This window comes from Pteropus alecto, unplaced genomic scaffold (assembly GCF_000325575.1).
Source record: "Pteropus alecto unplaced genomic scaffold, ASM32557v1 scaffold146, whole genome shotgun sequence".
Taxonomy (NCBI): Eukaryota; Metazoa; Chordata; class Mammalia; order Chiroptera; family Pteropodidae; genus Pteropus; species Pteropus alecto.
Genome location: NW_006442107.1, coordinates 8477881 through 8496840, shown reverse-complemented (window position 1 = coordinate 8496840; position 18960 = coordinate 8477881). Strand labels below are relative to the sequence as shown.

General features: G+C 37.2%; 1 protein-coding gene across 1 annotated transcript in view; it reads right to left on the bottom strand.

Annotated features, from left to right (window-relative positions):
• Positions 1 to 11575, bottom strand: part of RIT2 (Ras like without CAAX 2) — a 312137-nt gene extending 300562 nt beyond the window's left edge. The window contains exon 1 of the mRNA XM_006919944.1: positions 11394 to 11575. Within this exon, the coding sequence (XP_006920006.1) occupies positions 11394 to 11496 (103 nt within the window). The 5' untranslated portion in view covers positions 11497 to 11575. The remainder of the gene's footprint in view (positions 1 to 11393) is intronic.
• Positions 11576 to 18960: the final 7385 nt, after the last annotated feature.

Below are 18960 nucleotides of genomic sequence, written 5' to 3'. Positions count from 1 at the left end.
AGGGAGTGAGGTAGTGAGGGAAGGAGGAAGACAAGCAGATCGCAGGCAACAGATTTAAAGAGAAGGTAATATCTTGAGTACCATAGTTTACTCTTTTATATAATGTTTTCTAATGTCATCTACCCAATAACCCTCTGAGGTAATTTTAATTAATGCCATTTTTAGGATGAAGAAAATGGAGATTCAAGGAGCTTAAGTGACTTGTGCAAGGTCAAATGCTATTAAAGACAAATAATTAAAAACAAAGTTATCCATTTATGTTACAAGCATTATTCAGCATTTACTATGTGCCAGTTTTGTTATAGTCTATGAGTCATCGCAGTAGTTATTGTTGTTATCCGTATTTTATAGATGAAAAAAACATAAATCTGTATTACCTAGGATACTCAAACCTCCAGTTCACCTTGTTGTTCTGTCATAATTTCTATGCTGAGGCCAGATCCTGAAGATCAAGGATAGATCAAGAACATGGAATGACGACAGGTATAGTGGAGAGTGACAAAGAGCTCGGGATCCGGTGGTGGCTAAGACTTGCACAGACACAACAAGTTCTGGGTTCCTGAGCAAATTACTCACCTTCTTCAAGCCTCACTTTTCTCATCTGTCTATTAGGCATAATTGCCACACCTATGCTGCAGCATTTTGGGAAGATTCAATGAAATAATGTACATAAAGCACTTAGAACAGGTTTAGGCATATGTAAGACTCAAAAATGTGGGCTCTTATTTGGTCTTTGTTGTAGGAATAAATTGAAAGACAAAATTTAGACAAATCAAAACTCATTCCTTCTTATGAATGTATATAAATTTATGCACAAACATACATTGACATGGTTCTTATTTTAAAGCATATTTAGAGAAGCTATGGAGTAATAAACTACCTAAAGTTTTTTTATCCATTCAATGAATGACTATGCATACAACGCCTTCTCTATATAAGCAGTCTACTGAACGAAGACCTTCCTCATTTATACAACATATCTAGCTAAATATCCTTGTCTGGTGTTCCATTGTGAGTCCACAAATTTTCTATACAATCTCATTCAAGTTCAATTAAAGATTTTTTTCCTGGAATTATAAACCTTGTGTGGCCTCTGACTCTGTCTCAATACAACATCCCCAAAGAGACAGAGGATACTGTCCTCAGCATACGCCAGCATACGCCAGCATGCTCTGCACAGTCTATCCTTCACACATACTCCAGGAGAATCTGGCATATGCTGCTATCCCTCCAATATACTTGGCTGTGTCAGGATGCTGAACTACCTGCGAGCGTGGAGATTAGAACAGGTCTTATTCCAATGCTGGTGCTCTGGTGTTAGCTGGAGCAGGGTTATGGCAGGCAGAAAGGGCAGAAGGGATGAGTTGGCACAGTTGCCAATAATGACACTTAGCTGATGCCCGCTGATGAACCAGAAGAGCAGATGGCACCATTTGGTGACGGTCATCAGAGAGCTGACATTTATGAGCAAAGCCTGAGTGACTGAATTGATATCATTGATGCACTTCGTGAAAAACAACCAAATTCAGTAATAAGAGAGTTTCCTGCATGCTCGCAAGCAATGCAGAGGAGTCACCCATCAGTATATTTTCAGTTACAATGCTACCACATTGCAAAGACACATACATTCAAAAAGAGCCACCATCAGTAGCTCAAACGCATTAGGAGAAGCAGATTTTATGCTGGTATGTGGGAGGCAGCATGATCTAATGGAAAAAAAATCTATGATATAGTAAGTCAAGGGGCTTCTGGTTCTAATGCTATAGCTGAGCAGCTGAGCAACCGATATTAGGTCACTCAGACTTCTTGACCATAGTTTGCATTGCTTTCAAAGTACCATGTGTACATCTCAATGTTCGTAATTAACCAGTTGAATTACAATTCTCTGGTTATATATCCTTTTTACTCCCTGATCAGGGAGGGAGTTATATCTAATTCTTGGTAATATTTCAGGGCCTTTCACAGTTTTAGACACGCGCGCACACACACACACACACACACACACACATTAAAGGTATTTTCCATTTGTGACCTGCAGTTTCTATCAGCTATTCTGTTCCTCTCTCTCTCTTTCCTCTTTCCTGTGTTTGTGTGTGGCAGTGGGGAGCAGGGGCGGCGGGGGGGGGGGGGGTTGTACTAGCTCTCAAAAACAATATAAGAACCCCCAGGGTGGGAAAATCAAAATAGTATAAGCACTGAACTTAGACATATATGTGTAGGCACCTCAGCTTCATCGTTTAATATCTGTGTCTCTGGGCATATTTATTTTTCCATGAGCCTCAGTTTTCTCACATATAAAATGCAGACACTATTATCTACCTCACAAGATCAATGTGAGGAGTAAATGGGGCTAGGTAAATGTGATAGACCATTGGCCACTGGGACACCAGAGTAAATGTGTAAATGTCAGGAGCCCAGCAGCATGTGGGTAGTTAGAGACCACTACTAATTCATTCATCTCTAGGCTTTTTCTTTGCTAAAGACATAGAGCTGTACTAACTCTTTTTTTATCAATGTAAAATCTATAAAGTGCATATAATCTTAGAAATATTGTCAGTCAACACCTTTTACATGAATTACACTTCCAATCATTACTCAAGCGAGTAGATATTAACTTTCTTCATTACTCAGTCTTATTTGAACCTCTTGGCTAATTCTCACTGACAGCATTGCGGTGAGTGATCATTTGCAGTGTAATTAGGGTGTTGATAATTAAGAGTGAGAGCAGAGGGCCTTCCAGTCTTGAAATCATTTCATTTTTACCTTGTTAATTTTTCTTTTGCCTTTGCCATTCAGAGGGTTCAAATAACACATGGTCATGATCTGACAATTGTCCAGCATTGTCAGATCCAAATTTCTGCTAAAGAGGTAAAACACAGACCCTCAGTGAATAATGCACTTGATTGTTTGCCTTGATTTAATTCATAGATGAAGGCTCTGATTTTTACCTTTTGGTATAAAAAGGTAAGGCTCAGTTTGAAGGCTCAGTTTTTTACCTTTTTATACCAATTTACTGTGGTTGAAGGAATTGACTTGTGCTGCTTTTTGTTTACCTCAGAAAATATTGTTATTGCTTTGATTTTATAAATCCCTGCTACACAAAACCCTGAATGTGTCACAGAGACAAATTGCAGAAGGATGTGGGGCAGAGTATGATTGCTTATTTTACAAATGAGATTTCCCTTTACAAAAAGTTTATAATGGATGCATTCTAATCAATTCTGAGTTTCCTGATACTTTTTATGTTTTCAGCTTATTTGTTTTGTTTTACTTTTCGTACTTTCCTAAGATATGTTTTAAGCAATTTTGAAAGAGATTTTTAAAGCTTTTTAAGTTGAGAAATTTTTCCATTAATTGCCCCCAAAGATACTAAGTCATTAAGTCCATTTAAAAAATTGATAACCCACACATTCCTTTTTACCTTTGCATGCTCTGTTCCCAATAAATTCTCTTCCTCTCCAACCCCAGCTCTCCCTATACTTTCCCTTCTCAACTTCAAGAAATTCTACTCATCCTTTAATACACAGTACAAATATAATCTCTACTGGGATTCTTTCTCAACTTTTCACGTGCAGATTTAGCCACTCCTTACCCCTAAGCTTCTATAGCTCTTATGTCAGAGGCCTAATATAAACTTATCACTTTGTAGTATATATTATATTTCCCCCCATGAGATAGTAGGGGTCATGTCTGGAATAGTAGTTAGAAATAACACACTCTACCTTCCCAATGACTTGCGTATTTCATACCCATTTCACACTTGACAATATTTCACGCAAAATTTCACCAGTGTAATTTCAAGATGGATGTTAAGGACTGAGGAAGAATATATAGATCTCATTGATATTTAGATAAGTTCCCTACCGTGCTCATGAAATTTGATGGGAAAACAATTTAGAGTTAGAAAAATTGAGCTATTTTCCTAGTTCTTACTTATTTCTGTGTACTCTTGAACTAATCTCTTAACATTTCTGTGCCTCAGGTACTTCATCGAAATAAGGCCATAGATGACCTACTTGCTTCCTTAAATCATTTTATCCTCAAATAAGATCATGAAACAGAATAGATAAAGTGTATTTTAAAAAATAAAATCTTATAGTCTGGTCAAGATGGCAGAGTAAACACTGTGCTTGCCTTCTCTCACAAACATTTAATTTACAACTTAACTACAGAACAACCATCATTGAGAATTGCTTGAAATCTAGCTGAACAGAAGTCCTACACTGAGGACACACAGAAGAGGCTTCCTCAAGACTGGTAGGAGGGGTGGAGATACGGAACGGGCTGGTCTCACACCCATGTGTTGTGGTTGAGAATCAGGAGAGATATCTGTGCTGTGGAGGTCCCCTTGCCAAAAGAATGAGAGGTCCCAGCTTCACACTGGGCTCCCCAGCCCAGGGTTCCAGTGCCAGGAAGAGAAGTCCCCACAACCTCTGGCTGTGAAAACCAATGGAGAGTGTGGCTTAGTGAAATGGGCTGAGGTAGTTGCAGACATTCCTCTTAAGGGGCCTATGTGCTCACTTAATCACTGATGGACTCACTCTCTCTGAGCTCCAGAGCTGGGGCAGCAGCTCGAAAGGTGCCAGGGACACACAGGGAAGAACTGAGTTGTCTGGCTTCAGGGCTGTAGGAGCAGTGTTCTCCCAGATAGAAGTGCTGAAAGAAGCCATTTTTCCTTTGTTGATGCCCTCCCCTTTTTCAATGCACAGCCGCGAGCAGGCGCCATGTCTGAGTCTTCATCAACCTGGCTACCACAGGTCACCCCGCTCCAGAGATTCCCAGAGACCCTGCGCCTCTCAACTTGTAGGCCTATCCAATCCCCTTTCAGAGGCTTTTCTATACAAATGGCCCATCTTGGCTCATGCTATAGACTTTCCTAAAATCTTTCAAATGTTCACGAAACCCAAACAAGCAGCATCTGGCCTCGGCATGCTCCATACCTCTTGCTGAACATCCCTGAGCTTGGCACTAATAGCATCTGGCCTTGGTTTGTGGCTTTGTCTTTCGAGGCTCATCCAAGTCCAGCGCAGGTGGCGGCCATATGCACATTGCGTGGTGGCTCATGCCAGGTGGCCCCAGGCAGGGCACAGGCTGTGGCTAAACATGGCCTACAGTAGGGCTCCTGCCAAGAGGCCCAGTCCTGTGTGCCCTGTATCCAGCTGAGGCAGAGCATCACTAGGGTCGCATCCAAGGATGACACATACAAAGGACAGACTGGGCAAGCACCAGAGTTCTAATAAAGTGAATCCTACTCCATAGGGTCAGCCCCTGCACAACAGCTTCTTCACTATAGCCCCAGCCAGTCCTCACAACCAATCAATCCAAGTGTCAATCCTTCCCATTGACATGCAAACAACAACCAAAGCTCAACTGCTACAGGAAGACACACGCAACCCATAAGGGTACATACCTGGAACACCTGGCACAGGTGACCAGGGAGACTGCACCACTGGGCCCCACAGGACACCTACAACATAAGGTCACTCTATTAGGACTGGGAGACATAACGGCTCTACCTAATACATAGAAATAAACACAGGGAGGAAGCCATAATGGGGAGACAAAGAAACATGTCCCAAATGAAAGAACAGAATACAGCTCCAGAAAAAGAACTGAACAAAATGGAGACAACAATCTACCAGATTCAGAGTTGAATACAGTAATAACAAGAATGGTCCATGAACTTAGGGGAAGAGTAGATGAGCTAAGTGAAAACTTTAATAAAGAGATAGAAAACATAAAAATTGAGATAAGAAACATAAAAAAGAACCAGTCAGAAATGAAGAATACAACAAATGAAATGAAGACTATCTTAGGAGGAATCAACAGTAGATTAGATGAAGCAGAGGTTTGAATCAGTGATTTAGAAGATAAGATAGTAGAAAACACCTAATCAGAATGGCAACAAGACAACAGAATCCAAAAAAATGAGGATAGTTTAAGGGGTCTCTGGGACAACATCAAGCACATGAACTTTTACATCATAGGGATACCAGAAGGAGGAGAGAGCAAGGAATTGAAAACCTATTTCAAGAAATAATGAATGAATACTTCCCTAACCTGGTGAAAGAAATAGACATACAAGCCCAGAAAGCGCAGAGTCCCAAACAAGATGAACCCAAAGAGGCCCCCACCAAGACACATCATAATTAAATTGCCAAAGGTTAAAGACAAAAAGAGAATCTTAAAAGAAACAAGGGAAAAGCAGTTAGTTATCTATATAGGCGCCTCCATAAGACTATCAGCTGATTTCTCAACAGAAACCTTGCAGGGCAGAAGGAACTGGCATAAAATAGTCAAAGTAATAAAAAACGAGGACCTACGACTAAGAGGAAGGAACTGGCATAAAATAGTCAAAGTAATAAAAAGCGAGGACCTATGACTAAGATTACTTTACCCAGCAAAGCTATTATTTAGAATCAAAAGACAGATAAAAACCTTCCTAGATAAGAAAAACCTAAAGGAGTTTATCAGTACCAAGCCTGTATTACAGGAAATGTTGGAGGGACTTCTTTAAGAAGAAAAAAAGATCAAAATATATGAATAAAATGGCAATAACTACATATTTATCAATAGTTATTTTAAATGTAAATAGAATGAATTATCCAATTAAAAGAAAGTGCAGCTGAATGAGCAAGAAAACAAGACCCTTAGATATGCTGTCTAGAAGAGACTCACTTCAGATTGAAAGACACACATAGACTGAAGGTGAAGGGATGAAAAAAGATGTTTTATGAAAGTGGAAACAAACAAATAAGAAAGCTGGGGAAGCAAAACTTATATGAGACAAAATAAACTTTAAAACACAGGCTATAACAAAAGACAAAGAAGGACCCAGTAATCCCACTTCTGGATATTTATCTGAAGAAACTCAAACACTATCTTTGAAGGGACATGTGAATCCATATGTTCATTGCAACATTATTTAAAATAGTCATGATATGGAAGATACTTGGGTGTCCATCAATGGATGAATGGATAAAGAATAGGTGCTACATATATACAATGGAATATTACTCAGCCATAAAAAAAGAATGAGATCTTGCCTTCTGCAACAACATTGATGGACCTAGAGGGTATTGTGCTGAGTGAAGTAAGTCAGACAGAGAAAGATGAATGCCATATGATTTCACTTACATGTAGAATCTAAAGAACAAAATAAACAAACAAAACAGAAACAAACTCATAGATACAAAGAACATTTTGATGGTTACCAGATGGGAAAGGGTAATCAGATGGGTAAAAAAGGAGAAGGGATTAAGAAGTACAAATTGGTAGTTACAAAATAGTTATCAGAATATAAAGTATAGCATAAGGAATATAGTCAATAATATTGTCATAACTATATATGGTGTCAGATGGGTACTAGATTTATCAGGGTGATCACTTTGGAAGAAATATAAGTGTCTAATTATTGTGTTGTAACCTGAAACTAATATGATATCATATGCCAACTGCAATTAAAAATTTTTTAAAATTATTTAAAAAACAAGGTTGTATAAGTATTGAATTAGATCTGCAGAATAATTTGAGTCTGCACTGGGAGAACCAGATGTGAATACAGGGAAAATAAGCAGACACTAACCATGCTCTATCACTGACGAATTTTTATCTATATCAAACCACAAACATATGGAAAAGTCAATATTTAAAACAGTTATAAGGATTGTTTGTTTATACTCCATTAAACTTTGAAACTATAGCTGTGAATTTTTTTTTCTTTTTTTTAAGGGAAGTGAAGGGATGGTACATAGCAGAAGAGAGATAGAAGCCTAAGAATGTACCCAAGTTACATAAAATTCATTGGATAATTGGTCCAATTTTTATTTTGCTTACCCTGTGTAAAAGTTTTGGTGTGGTGGGAAAATAGCTTCAAGGCAGTCAGGTTTGAGTTCTAGGTGTGTCTTTGCCACGACCACATGTGTGAATTTGGCAAGTCCTTTACACCAGTGCCTCACTTTCTCCATCTTTCAAATAGATGGAGATTATTACTTATTTGGCCTGTTTTCTCAGCAGTTATAGCCTTCTTGGCTAATTTTAGTTATACTGTTTAATTATATAAATGTAAATACAATATGGATCTATGTTTTATGTAGAGAGAATATAAGTATTATATATAGTGTTTAATTATATTAATTTAAATATTAAAAAGCATAGATGTGTAAAAGAGAGCATGAGTCTAGATGGTTTCGATCTCTTTTAAATATAACATTCAGGAGGTAGAGAATGCGATACCAATCACCCTATTTTCTTCTTGGTGGAACTCTTGCTCTTCCTGCCCAGGGTGTTAAACATGATGTAATAGAGTTAGACAAAATTTCGCAGAACTCTATAAATTATTACTTCCATGACCAGGCACAAGTTGTTTCTTTGGGCCTTGATTTTTCCATCTATAAAAATGGCAGCACCGAATCAGACGGTGAAGAGGACTGCATATAAGCGTGAAAAACATGTAGCCCATAACCGCCAGATAGTGGATGCTTCGTAAATATTCACATCCTTCTTGTTTCTACTCTGTAGTAACTTGTACAGGGCCTATGCATAGTGTATGCTCAGTAATTTGTCGACTGATTACTTATGGTTTGAAATTTCTTACACACAGTACATGTATTCACCCATATATTTTAAATCTTAGGAGAATTTCTGCTCCAGTAAAGTTGCAAATCCTTTCAAAATTTCCTACACACCAAAGTACGTCTTAGTAAATTATGGATAGAAAAAATTCTAATTTCTCAGTAAGCATAGAAAATCTTCAAGATTTTGTTCATTTAGAAGTTAAGGTTCCCGTAAATTGAGTTTCTCATTCATGTTCAAGGCTGACTCAGAACTGACTCAGAATTGGAAACAAATTATAGCTTGATACATGGTTAGTTTCTACAGAATATCAGACTTCTTGAAATCCCTTCCTACAGCCCAGTATAATTGGCTTGTATGATCCTTTTACATAAGCCACTGAAATCGTGGGAAGGAAAGGAAATTGTACTCTTACTCATCTAAATCTTCAACAATACAGAAAGTGGCTTTTAATTAAAAAAAAATATTTTAGTTCATTTGAAAGCAAACGTTTTAACCTTCAAGAGAAGGTTAATATCGCGAACCAGTGCCTGAACATTTATATACTGGTAACACCAAATGAATCATAGAACAGACCCCAAGGGTAAGACGTGATTCTATCACTCTGATTTCAAACATTTAGCCTTAAAGACGGCACTTCCCAAGCCTGGAATTATAGTATGAGTTGTTTTCTCTCTGAAAGTAACAGCCAAGTGTGCTATTTATAAAATCAGTACAACTAAACTATTTACCCTCTTTTATTCTTAACTATCTCTGAAGTGAGCTGGCTACCCCTGTCTTTGTCACACTAGAAAGGTTTTCCTCAAGTATTAAATTCTGAACTGGCTTCTTTTGTACAAAGTGAAGGTAAGAGCAACCCAGGTCACTCTACTGGCCATTTCTATTATGTCAAAAAATTCTAGTTTTCAGAGAGGTGACAATGACCAGTCAGTACAAATAATACATGGGGGAGGTCAAAACAGGAAACATAATATCATCTCCAGGTTAGGTATATTGCTGAAGTATTCTCCTGTCCAACATCTCTTTTCTCCAAGTTTCATTTCCATGGAATAAACAACAAAAACTAGCCACTCTATTTCCACATCCTTCAAGTTCCCAGTAAAACAAGAAAATACCAAGCCAGCAAACAAAGGTAATACATGGGCACATTATGGGACCATTGCAACATCTGTATGACTTCACAAGCTGCTGGTGGCATTTCTGTTGATTAGCCTTCTGTGTGTTCCTTAAATCTGTTTCTCTCTCTTTTTGATATTTTATTCTCACATTGTTTTTCTTCTTCATTGTGTCTATGTTCTTACAAAGCATAGTTTTATTTTATATGGATCATTTTCTCCTTATCTTTCTTCTTTCCCTCCCTTCCTAATTCTCATCTATTCTGATTCTTTCCCCTTTAAACCATTACTTTAAAAAAAAAAAAAAGGAAATATTTTTTTTTTATTCATCACTCATATACATTTGTGAAGCGTTTCACTTCATGTTTTCTTCCCAGGAGAGAAGACTAATTTTTCTCACTTTGATATGTATGTAGTGATTTACCACACGCATGTTTACCTATTTCTTTTCTTTTTATAGTTAATTCTTTTCCAGATGTTGAGGGTGTTCAACTTTATGTCTCTTGCTATTTTTCTAACCTTTTTACTTTGCTGTCCGCTAAAGTTGCACTTGCTTTTCCCTCACCTTTGTTGATAAACTTTCTTATCACTTATAGACCCACTACCAAAGTTTTCAGCTTTTGGGGGCGGAGGGGTAAGGGTTCTATGTCAATAATATTGGCCTCAACTTTAAATTTCTTTGCCAAGCCCTAAAACTACTGAATTAAAAAAAAACAACAACAAAAAAACTTTTTGTTCATGCTAACTCTAATATTTCTTCTGTCTTTTGGCATCACCAACAAGGTATCCCCTGTGGGAATCTTTTTATATGAAAAATTATGTTTATCTATTTATGTTCTAGTGGTATCTACAACTTCAAGATAACCAACATTTACTCAGCCTCAAACACTACTACATATCTATTTCTTTAATTTGTTATATTTGGCTTTTTAAAATCCTCAAAAAACCCAACCACTGACAATTTCTCTTTTTTATGTATTAGCACCTATTTACCATTTTACCTTCATTACCACCCATATTCATTATTCTTGTAGTTTTCTCTTTTAATTCAGTTAACCACATTTGGCTGGATCATCCTGCACAGGTCCCATAGTGACTTTCCTTAAATAGCTATCATTTTCAAAAACCAACTTTTCTCTTGGCATTCGAAGCCCACACACATGCTATGTCAGATTCCAGACAAGGAAAAAGAGACAGGAAGCCCCTAAGAAACAAACACAACAATCAGCATGTATAATCCTGCATGTGTGTCTGTGTTTGTGTATGTGTGTTTCATTGAATATTCATAGCATTTCACACAAATATTTTTGAGAACAGGAGCAGATTTTTTTTCATACCTTGACTATTTCATAAATATCACATTATTATCATTATTATTTTTAAAGACATATAAATTAAGATCAAATATTACCAAGCAGGAAATCAAAGGGGGAGGAAAAAAAAAACAATTCTCTTAAAGTTCTATATATCATCACGGGCTGTCTCCCAATTCTCCTGACTCATCAGCATCTCTTTAACAGTCCTTACACTTTTAAACATCCTGTCAGACACTTAGCGTTTAACTGCTGCAGCTAGCTAGCTTCTGACACCATTAGCATTATATTATTACATTTTTTGTTGTTCTTTTGATTTTTTTTTTTTTATTCAATAGAGTTCCCTCTACAGAGGTTCCTCCGTTCCCCAGCATTTGGTATTAAAACTTACCGCTTTTACCAACTCCCCCTGCTCCCAGCATTACCACCTTGTACTCTCTGGACCCGCCTGCTGCGCTGCTGGGGGAGCAGCTGGCTTCGTTTTCTACCTCCATCTTACCGGAGGGACCGGAGGAGAATGAAGAAGGAAAAAGTCACCCGTGTCAGGTGCTTGCTCAGATATTAAGCAACTCTAAAACTGTGTCAAAAGAAAGGTTTAGTGCGAGGTAAGAACCATCAGCGCCGGGCTGGCTGCTGGTCCTGTGCTCGAGCAGGTCTCATAGCAACCACTTCAATTGCTTCCAATAAAAATCTGCCTTTTACCTACCCCCCTCCTTCCGATCCTTCACTCTTTCACGTCTCCCATGATTTCTCTCTCTCTCTCTCTCTCTCTCTCTCTCTCTCTCTCTCTCTCTCTCTCCTCTCTCCTTTCCCCTTTCCTCCTGTTTCTTTCTTCATTTCTCTTCCTTACTCCGTCTCCCTCCTCCTTTCTTTTTCTTGCCCACTGCAGGGTACTAGTTGTTAGAGGCAAACGTACTTGGCTACCTTCCAGGCGGGGCTGCTAGATGGAGTGAATCTGAGACTTAGTAGAAGATTCTGTGTTTCACAGGCTGATTTCTGTAGCTACAGCTTCAAAGACACTATTTTCTTCTAATCTGAGTCAGTTAACTAAGAAAGATGTCTGTTGCTTATCTCTTTGCCTTTTATCACCATCTTTTTGCACAGTTCTCATTCTGAGAAAAGAGTCACTACCAATTGAGGAGAAGAAAAAACAAAACAGTAACTCAGGGCTCTTAGGACTGGTCTTTAGTGTCGTTTAAATAATAGCTGGCTGGCAGGAATTGTGTCAGCTCACTTGACAGTTGCAGTTCTAACATAAAGAGATATTTGAATTAGGTCATTGTCATCTTTGGACATGGATCATCCTTATTTACACCGGGTTATTAGGAGAACCTAAAACAAGGATCCTGTCAAGCATGAAAGAGATAAATATTTTTGCTGACAATTATGGTAGCATTAAAGATCCTAGATTATTTTTCAAATGTACAAACTTCTGCCTCTGATTTGAATACTTTTAAAGCTTAATGGTCTTTCTTTGCTTTTCTCTGGAAATCTAAACAACAAAGATCTTAGAACACTTTCAATAATCCCTAATTGTCATAGTCAGACTCTGTCCTTCAAACGAGATGAGGATGATGTTCTGTATCTTTTTCATCAATTTCCTGATTGTGAAATTGGATCATGATTAGATGTAGTCGAGAGTTTGGTATACATAGGCTTGCCTTTCTATCTCAATTTTAAGATCCTCTAGGAAAGAAACTACACTTAATCACTTCTTTATGACCATAGTGTATGACCAAGTGTTGCACGTAGAATAGGTGCTCAGTAGATTCTTGCTGGTAAATGGAGAGGTGTTATGTAGTCATAGCCAACAGCACAGGCTCTGGAGCCTGATTGCTTATATTCAAACTTAGTCTAAGACACTAGCTGTGTGACCTTGGGTAAATTACTTTACCTCTCTGTGCCTCAGTTTCTTCATCTATAAAATGGTTTATCAAAGTCCTACTTTATTAACTCATTAAGTAAGTTTAATGCTTGTATGGTGTTTTAAACAGTGTCTGGCAATTTGTAATCAGCATATAAATGTATGAAATTAGGATTATTATGTACTATTTTGAGTTAATGTTTATATACAGTCCACTGTATATAAACATTCACCAGAAAAAGATCATCTCTTCATATATTTATTGGCATGTGCATATCTTCTTTGCTAAAGTATCTGTTCAAACTTTTTGTCTATTTTATATCAGGATGTTTGTTTTTGTAATACTGAGTTTTGAGAGTACTTGATATATTCTAGATGTAAGTCTTTTATCAGATTTTTGTTCTGAAAATACTTTCTCCCAGTTTGTGGCTTTTCTTAACAGTATCTTTCAAAGAGAAGGAGTTTTAAATTTTGATGAAGTGCAATTTGTAATTTTTTTCTTTTAGGGATGGTCCATCAGGTTTTAAATGACACCTTGTCCAATGACCTTATTCTCAGTTCTCTTTTCATCTTTTTTACCCCTTCACTGCAACTTTGCTCTATTACCATAGCTCTATTTATCACCTTCCTGTGAGTAATTGCCAAGTTTGTAAGTCTAGACCAAATTTCTGCTTCAAAGGTGAATCCGTCATACCGTCATCTGAATGCTCCTAACAGAAACCCTGTTTGTATCTTAACCTCAGTGTCCTAAAAGACATCACTCTTATTCTCAATAACAAAATCAACACTGTCTGTCTTTGCAGGGAATATCACCTCCCTCCATGTCCTAGCTTTAGTTCAGCTTCTTCTTATATTCGACCTCCATGACTGAAAGAACACCATAACTTATCGTCTCTGACTACAGTCTCCCTGCTCTTTCCCCCTTTCACTCCACTCAATTCATCCTGTACAGTGATGTCAGGGAAATTCCCCTAAAATCTTGTCCTGATTGATCTTATTGTGCACATATTCATAAATCACATGCCTCAATAATACAATCCGATAGCTTAGAATGAGATGCAGAGAGGCAAAGCATTTATTCCAGATGCATGCCCTCATTCTGGATAGAATAGAGTCAGGCAAAGTGGGCTACTTCCTCCAACAAAACTGTCATTTCCATAATTGGATCTAACAAAGAACTGTAGCTATATTATAATTATCCTGTAATTGACTCATTGAAACTTTATTCCTCAATGATAAGAGATATGTAAACAATAACATTTAGCTTCAAGGTCTTTCTGGGTTTTGTTTCTACTTCTGGTGCAGACATTCTTATGACATTGAACAAATCACTTACCCCTCTAGCTGTCTGTCTCACCATCTGTTACCCTGTTTTCCATGTCAGCCATTCTGATTTGGTGGTAAAGCACAGGAATTGTCATGCTGGCTGTGTCCTTGGTGCTATTCTTTTTTCTGGTATACATATTTTAATATTAAGAGTGAAAAGTACATGGAAATGTCCTCTAATGGTAAAACAAAAAAAAAATGAATAGATTGCCAGATATCACAGGGGCACTGTAAGAGGGAAATTTGACTAGGGAATAGGCTTTCTTTTCAATAGCTAATGTATCTGTCCATATTCCTCAAATGAAAATCAGTGGGATTTTTCTCTATTTACACAAAAAACATGACCTATAGGGAAGATTTCCTAGCTATAAAGCCCTCTTTGTCAACTTCTTTGAAATTCTAAGGCACTCCACTCTAGTTCCTTCTCCTGAGTTACTAAGAGCCTGATTGATAATGGGTTGAATTTTGGAGGATTTTAATGCTACTGATTTTCAGTTTTAGTTAGTGGACTTTGAGAATTTGCATTCTTTGTGCCTTGACCAGTGTACTCATGAGACTAACGTGTGTGTATATGTGTGTGTGTGTGTGTGTGTGTGTGTGTGTGTGAGAGAGAGAGAGAGAGAGAGAGAGAGAGCACACTTTCAGATGCATAAATGCTGATTGAAATGGAATCTTTAAGAAACAAAAATAATTATGCGGCAGATTAATTTGCTCTCTGGAAAATTATTAAATGATTGAAGTTCAGGAGATCCAAGGTAGCAGCAGCGTAGCAAGACCCCAAACTGCCTTCCCATAAGCAAAGTCAAATGTACACATATAGAGAAAGCAGTTACTCCTGCGAGACAACTGAAGGCTTAATGAACAGTTTCTGAACAACAAACAAGAGAAAGAGACTGAAAAGAGAAGGCTGGGAGGTCGGGGGACTCCTCTGAGAGCTGCAGAAACTTACGGGAACTCTGGGTGGAGTAGCCCAGGAGCTCCACTGTTTCTGCTCCTTCCTTAGGGCAGGCAGGAACTCCATACTGGTTTTTAGGCCTACCTGCATTATCACAGTGGAGCTTTCTCTGCCACACTGCCTGGAGACTTTTGCCTCTGAACAAAGGGAGTAAGCAGGAACAAGAGGGTGTCATTAAAGGTGCCTGGCCTCCCTGGCTAGAGCCTCTCTGGCTAGAGGACCATCACCCCAAGTTCCATAAGCACCTGCTGAGCTCCAACCAGCTTCCCAAAACAGTTGGGCACATAGAGTCTACACAAAGGTCTCTTCAACATAGAACCACTTTCAGTACAATGAAAAGAGAGAGACTGTATACAGAAGGCTGGGGGGCCACAAGAACTCTCTCGACTCTTCAGGAATTCTATGGGTTGGAGCGGCCTGTATCCATCATTGTTTATGTTCTCTTCAGGTCCGTAGGGTGGGAGAGGCTCTATCCAGGTGCTGTGGCCTGTGGTCTACCTGCAAGGTAGCTACAGTACACTTTCAGACACATCACTGGAACCCTTTTGGCCGGAACAAAGGGAGCAAGCAGGATCAACGAGGCATTACTACTTGTACCTGGCCTCCCCACCCGCAGCTGCTCCAGCTCAGCAAGCCAGTGCCCTTGTTGCCTTGGGCACCACTTGGCTCCAACATGCCTGCTGAATCCACACAGCACACACAGTCTACACAGAGCCCGCTTCTACATAAGACCACTTTTTTTTAGGACTGAGAAAGATAGCTATTTTGTCTAATTCATATAAGAAAACATAGAGTCAAACACAATGAAGTTTACATTCATGTCCTCTAACAGTTGTCATCCTTTTCGAATGTCAGGTAATTCCCTTTGAATGCTCATCTTCATCAAATGAAGAACTAGGTATTTAGTGTTCATTCAGAGCCACTCCCTTCCCTAAGTGGGATTCAAGTCCTTCTTAGAGGACAAATGGGGAACTAATTTAATAAGCAATTCCTTCTCATAAATGTATTAATTCCATTAATATGAATATCTATCTAAAATACCCTAGGAACTGATAAGGCATCCAGTCATTGTGATAGGTCTCTAAGGGAGAAAGAAATTTGACATATACAGAGTCCTTTTTTTAACTCTCCAATTACTGACAGGCAGAGCTCCTGACACCCTTGTCTGCAAAGCCATTTTTTCCTTTATTAGAGGATTTGTTACAATTATTACAATGATTTATTTACATTCCAATTCACCTTATTAAAAAAAATGGTTACTCTGCTATATTCATCTTTGGTCTCTCCCAAATTTAGCATAGTGCCTGGCATGTGCTAGGTGACTAAAAAAAGAGAGAGAGAATTAATCACATCAAGCGAGTGACTGTCTATTGCCACTATTAATGAAATTAACCTTTCAAAGTTTATTATTTACTATTTATACCCTAATTAAAAGATAAATCATCAAGGGAAGAGATAGTTAGCAATATAGTTGATAACCTCTGGGTAAATTAATGTTTGGCATTCACATTCTCTCATGTCTGTTTGAGATATGAGTATTATAAATCAAGAGATAGCACTTCTCAGGATAGAAAAAAAAATCTGGAAACATCAAGCTAAAGGATACACAGAAAAGAGCTAATTTTGCAAGTGGGGGATAGAAGAGCGCAGAGCGCAGACTTCTCTATCACTCTGACCTCACAAACGTGTACAGTAAAACTCACAGTAGGTGGTAATACTTCTGATTGTGGAAGGATTCAACTTTCTTTTTGAAGGCTTTTTAAGACAAATATTTGGAAAGAGGGATCTTACATGTGATTTAAGGAACCTGCATTTTTTATATATATTCATTCAACATGGATTCATTCATTAAATATGGACTGATTTGCTCATTCTCAAATTCATTCATTCAACCTTGTTTTTAGAAAAATGACAGAAAACACAGTCTGTAAGTTCAAAGTGATTATATCCACGTAGGATAAGGTTACCTGCATACCAGGCTCTGGAATAAGCCAGAATGTAGCAGATAATTGAATAGATGAATGAGCAGAGTCTGATAGAAATTTGAGAGGAAAGACTGATTTCAAATTGGAAGACAAGGAGGTGTCAAGGTAGGGGGAGTAGGACTTCACATGGAAGATAGAACAAAAAAACAGAGATATTCAAAGTTTAGAGAATAGGGTTTTTAGCAAATTGCAAGTAAATAATATTTGGTTGATGCATAAGAACATAGGAACACACTCCAAAAGTTGGATTATAGATAAATCATAGAGAACTTTAAATGACAGCACACAGAGTTTGGATTTCTTTTTTGCTATTTTTTTTTTTAAGTTTTTACCTTCATCTTTAAGCAAAGCACAATGCCCACTTTAAAGTACACCAGTGAATAATTCAAGCTTTTGATTAGAGGAAAATCAAGGTCTGGCTCAAGTTACTTTTCTTCCATTAAATCTTTGTGACTTTCTCATATTCCAGTGATTTGAAACTAATCTAAGTTTCTATATATTTATTATTGTTGTAGTCACTAATATGACACAGCATTCTACAATTTACTAAATTTTAATCTACTTGAGAAAGGAACCCTGTTATTTTTTTAAAAAATTCTATTTCTCATGATTCTGGGCCTAAGTCCCAACATGTCATAAAGGAACAATAAAAAAAAATATTAAGACTTTTTTGGCTAATACACTTCATAGTAAAATCTATAGTAACCACTACCAATTACAATTTTTATTATTCAGTTATCAGAATTAACTTTCACCTTGTAAAAGCAAAATATTAGACTAAGGCTATTTGATCACCTGGACAAGATAATGAAGTGAATATTTAAACCATATGAAAACAATTTTTTTTAATATATACTGGTATATTTTAGAAAAATATTATATAAATTTTCTATCTGCATTTTATTGACCAGAGATTTTTAACTGCTTTCATATATCTATGGTACAATTATAATTAATATGTGTAATGACTACTCTGAGGCTATGTGAGATCCTGTAAGATAATTAATGTTCAAGAAATATTTAATTTTATTCAGTATAATTTCGATACGATCTACTTGTTATAGTTTTACCTTACAATACATACTATCAGTTCATTATCAATTTGAATTATTGAATATCCAGAGAATATTATTGAATTCAAATTCTGGACAAATTAGAGGCTACTATAACTGCATTAATACACAAATGGCACTATATCAGACTTAGTAGGTATTTAAGCTTTTCAATATTGTACTTGGATAATTTTATATTCCCTTGCAAATGCCAACACACAGCTCTGCTATTAACATTAAGATAATAGTTTTTTAGCACTTAAAAATTAAAATATTATTACAATTTTATCAAGAGTTAATTGTAAGACTGCCCCAATTTCCCCTGAGAGATAAGCAATTAGAACTGGGGAGCTGCCTTGGATATGCTAGTATAAACTTCCATCTGAGGAAGAGATCTCATAATCACTGGTTATTGATCTATTCTTTGAATACTGAGTATCAGACAGTTTATTACTTTACAAAATAGAATACTATAACTATGACTACCTAAAACAATGAAAAAACGCTCATATTTTGGAGACAGGTCTCATTATTGACTTGATCTCTTTTGCCAATTTATTAACAGTGTGAAAATAGACAAAACTTTTCAATTCTCAGAGCTTTAATTTCTCATCTGAAAAACAGAAACCTAATATACTCAAATGAGATTATATAAATTCAGTGCCCGGGAACACTCATTAATGGTATAAAATTAAATATTAGGAAGTTCTCTCATTATCAAACACCATCTGAGAAAGAGAGAAATAGTCAGAGGATCTTGATCATTTCAGTCTCAT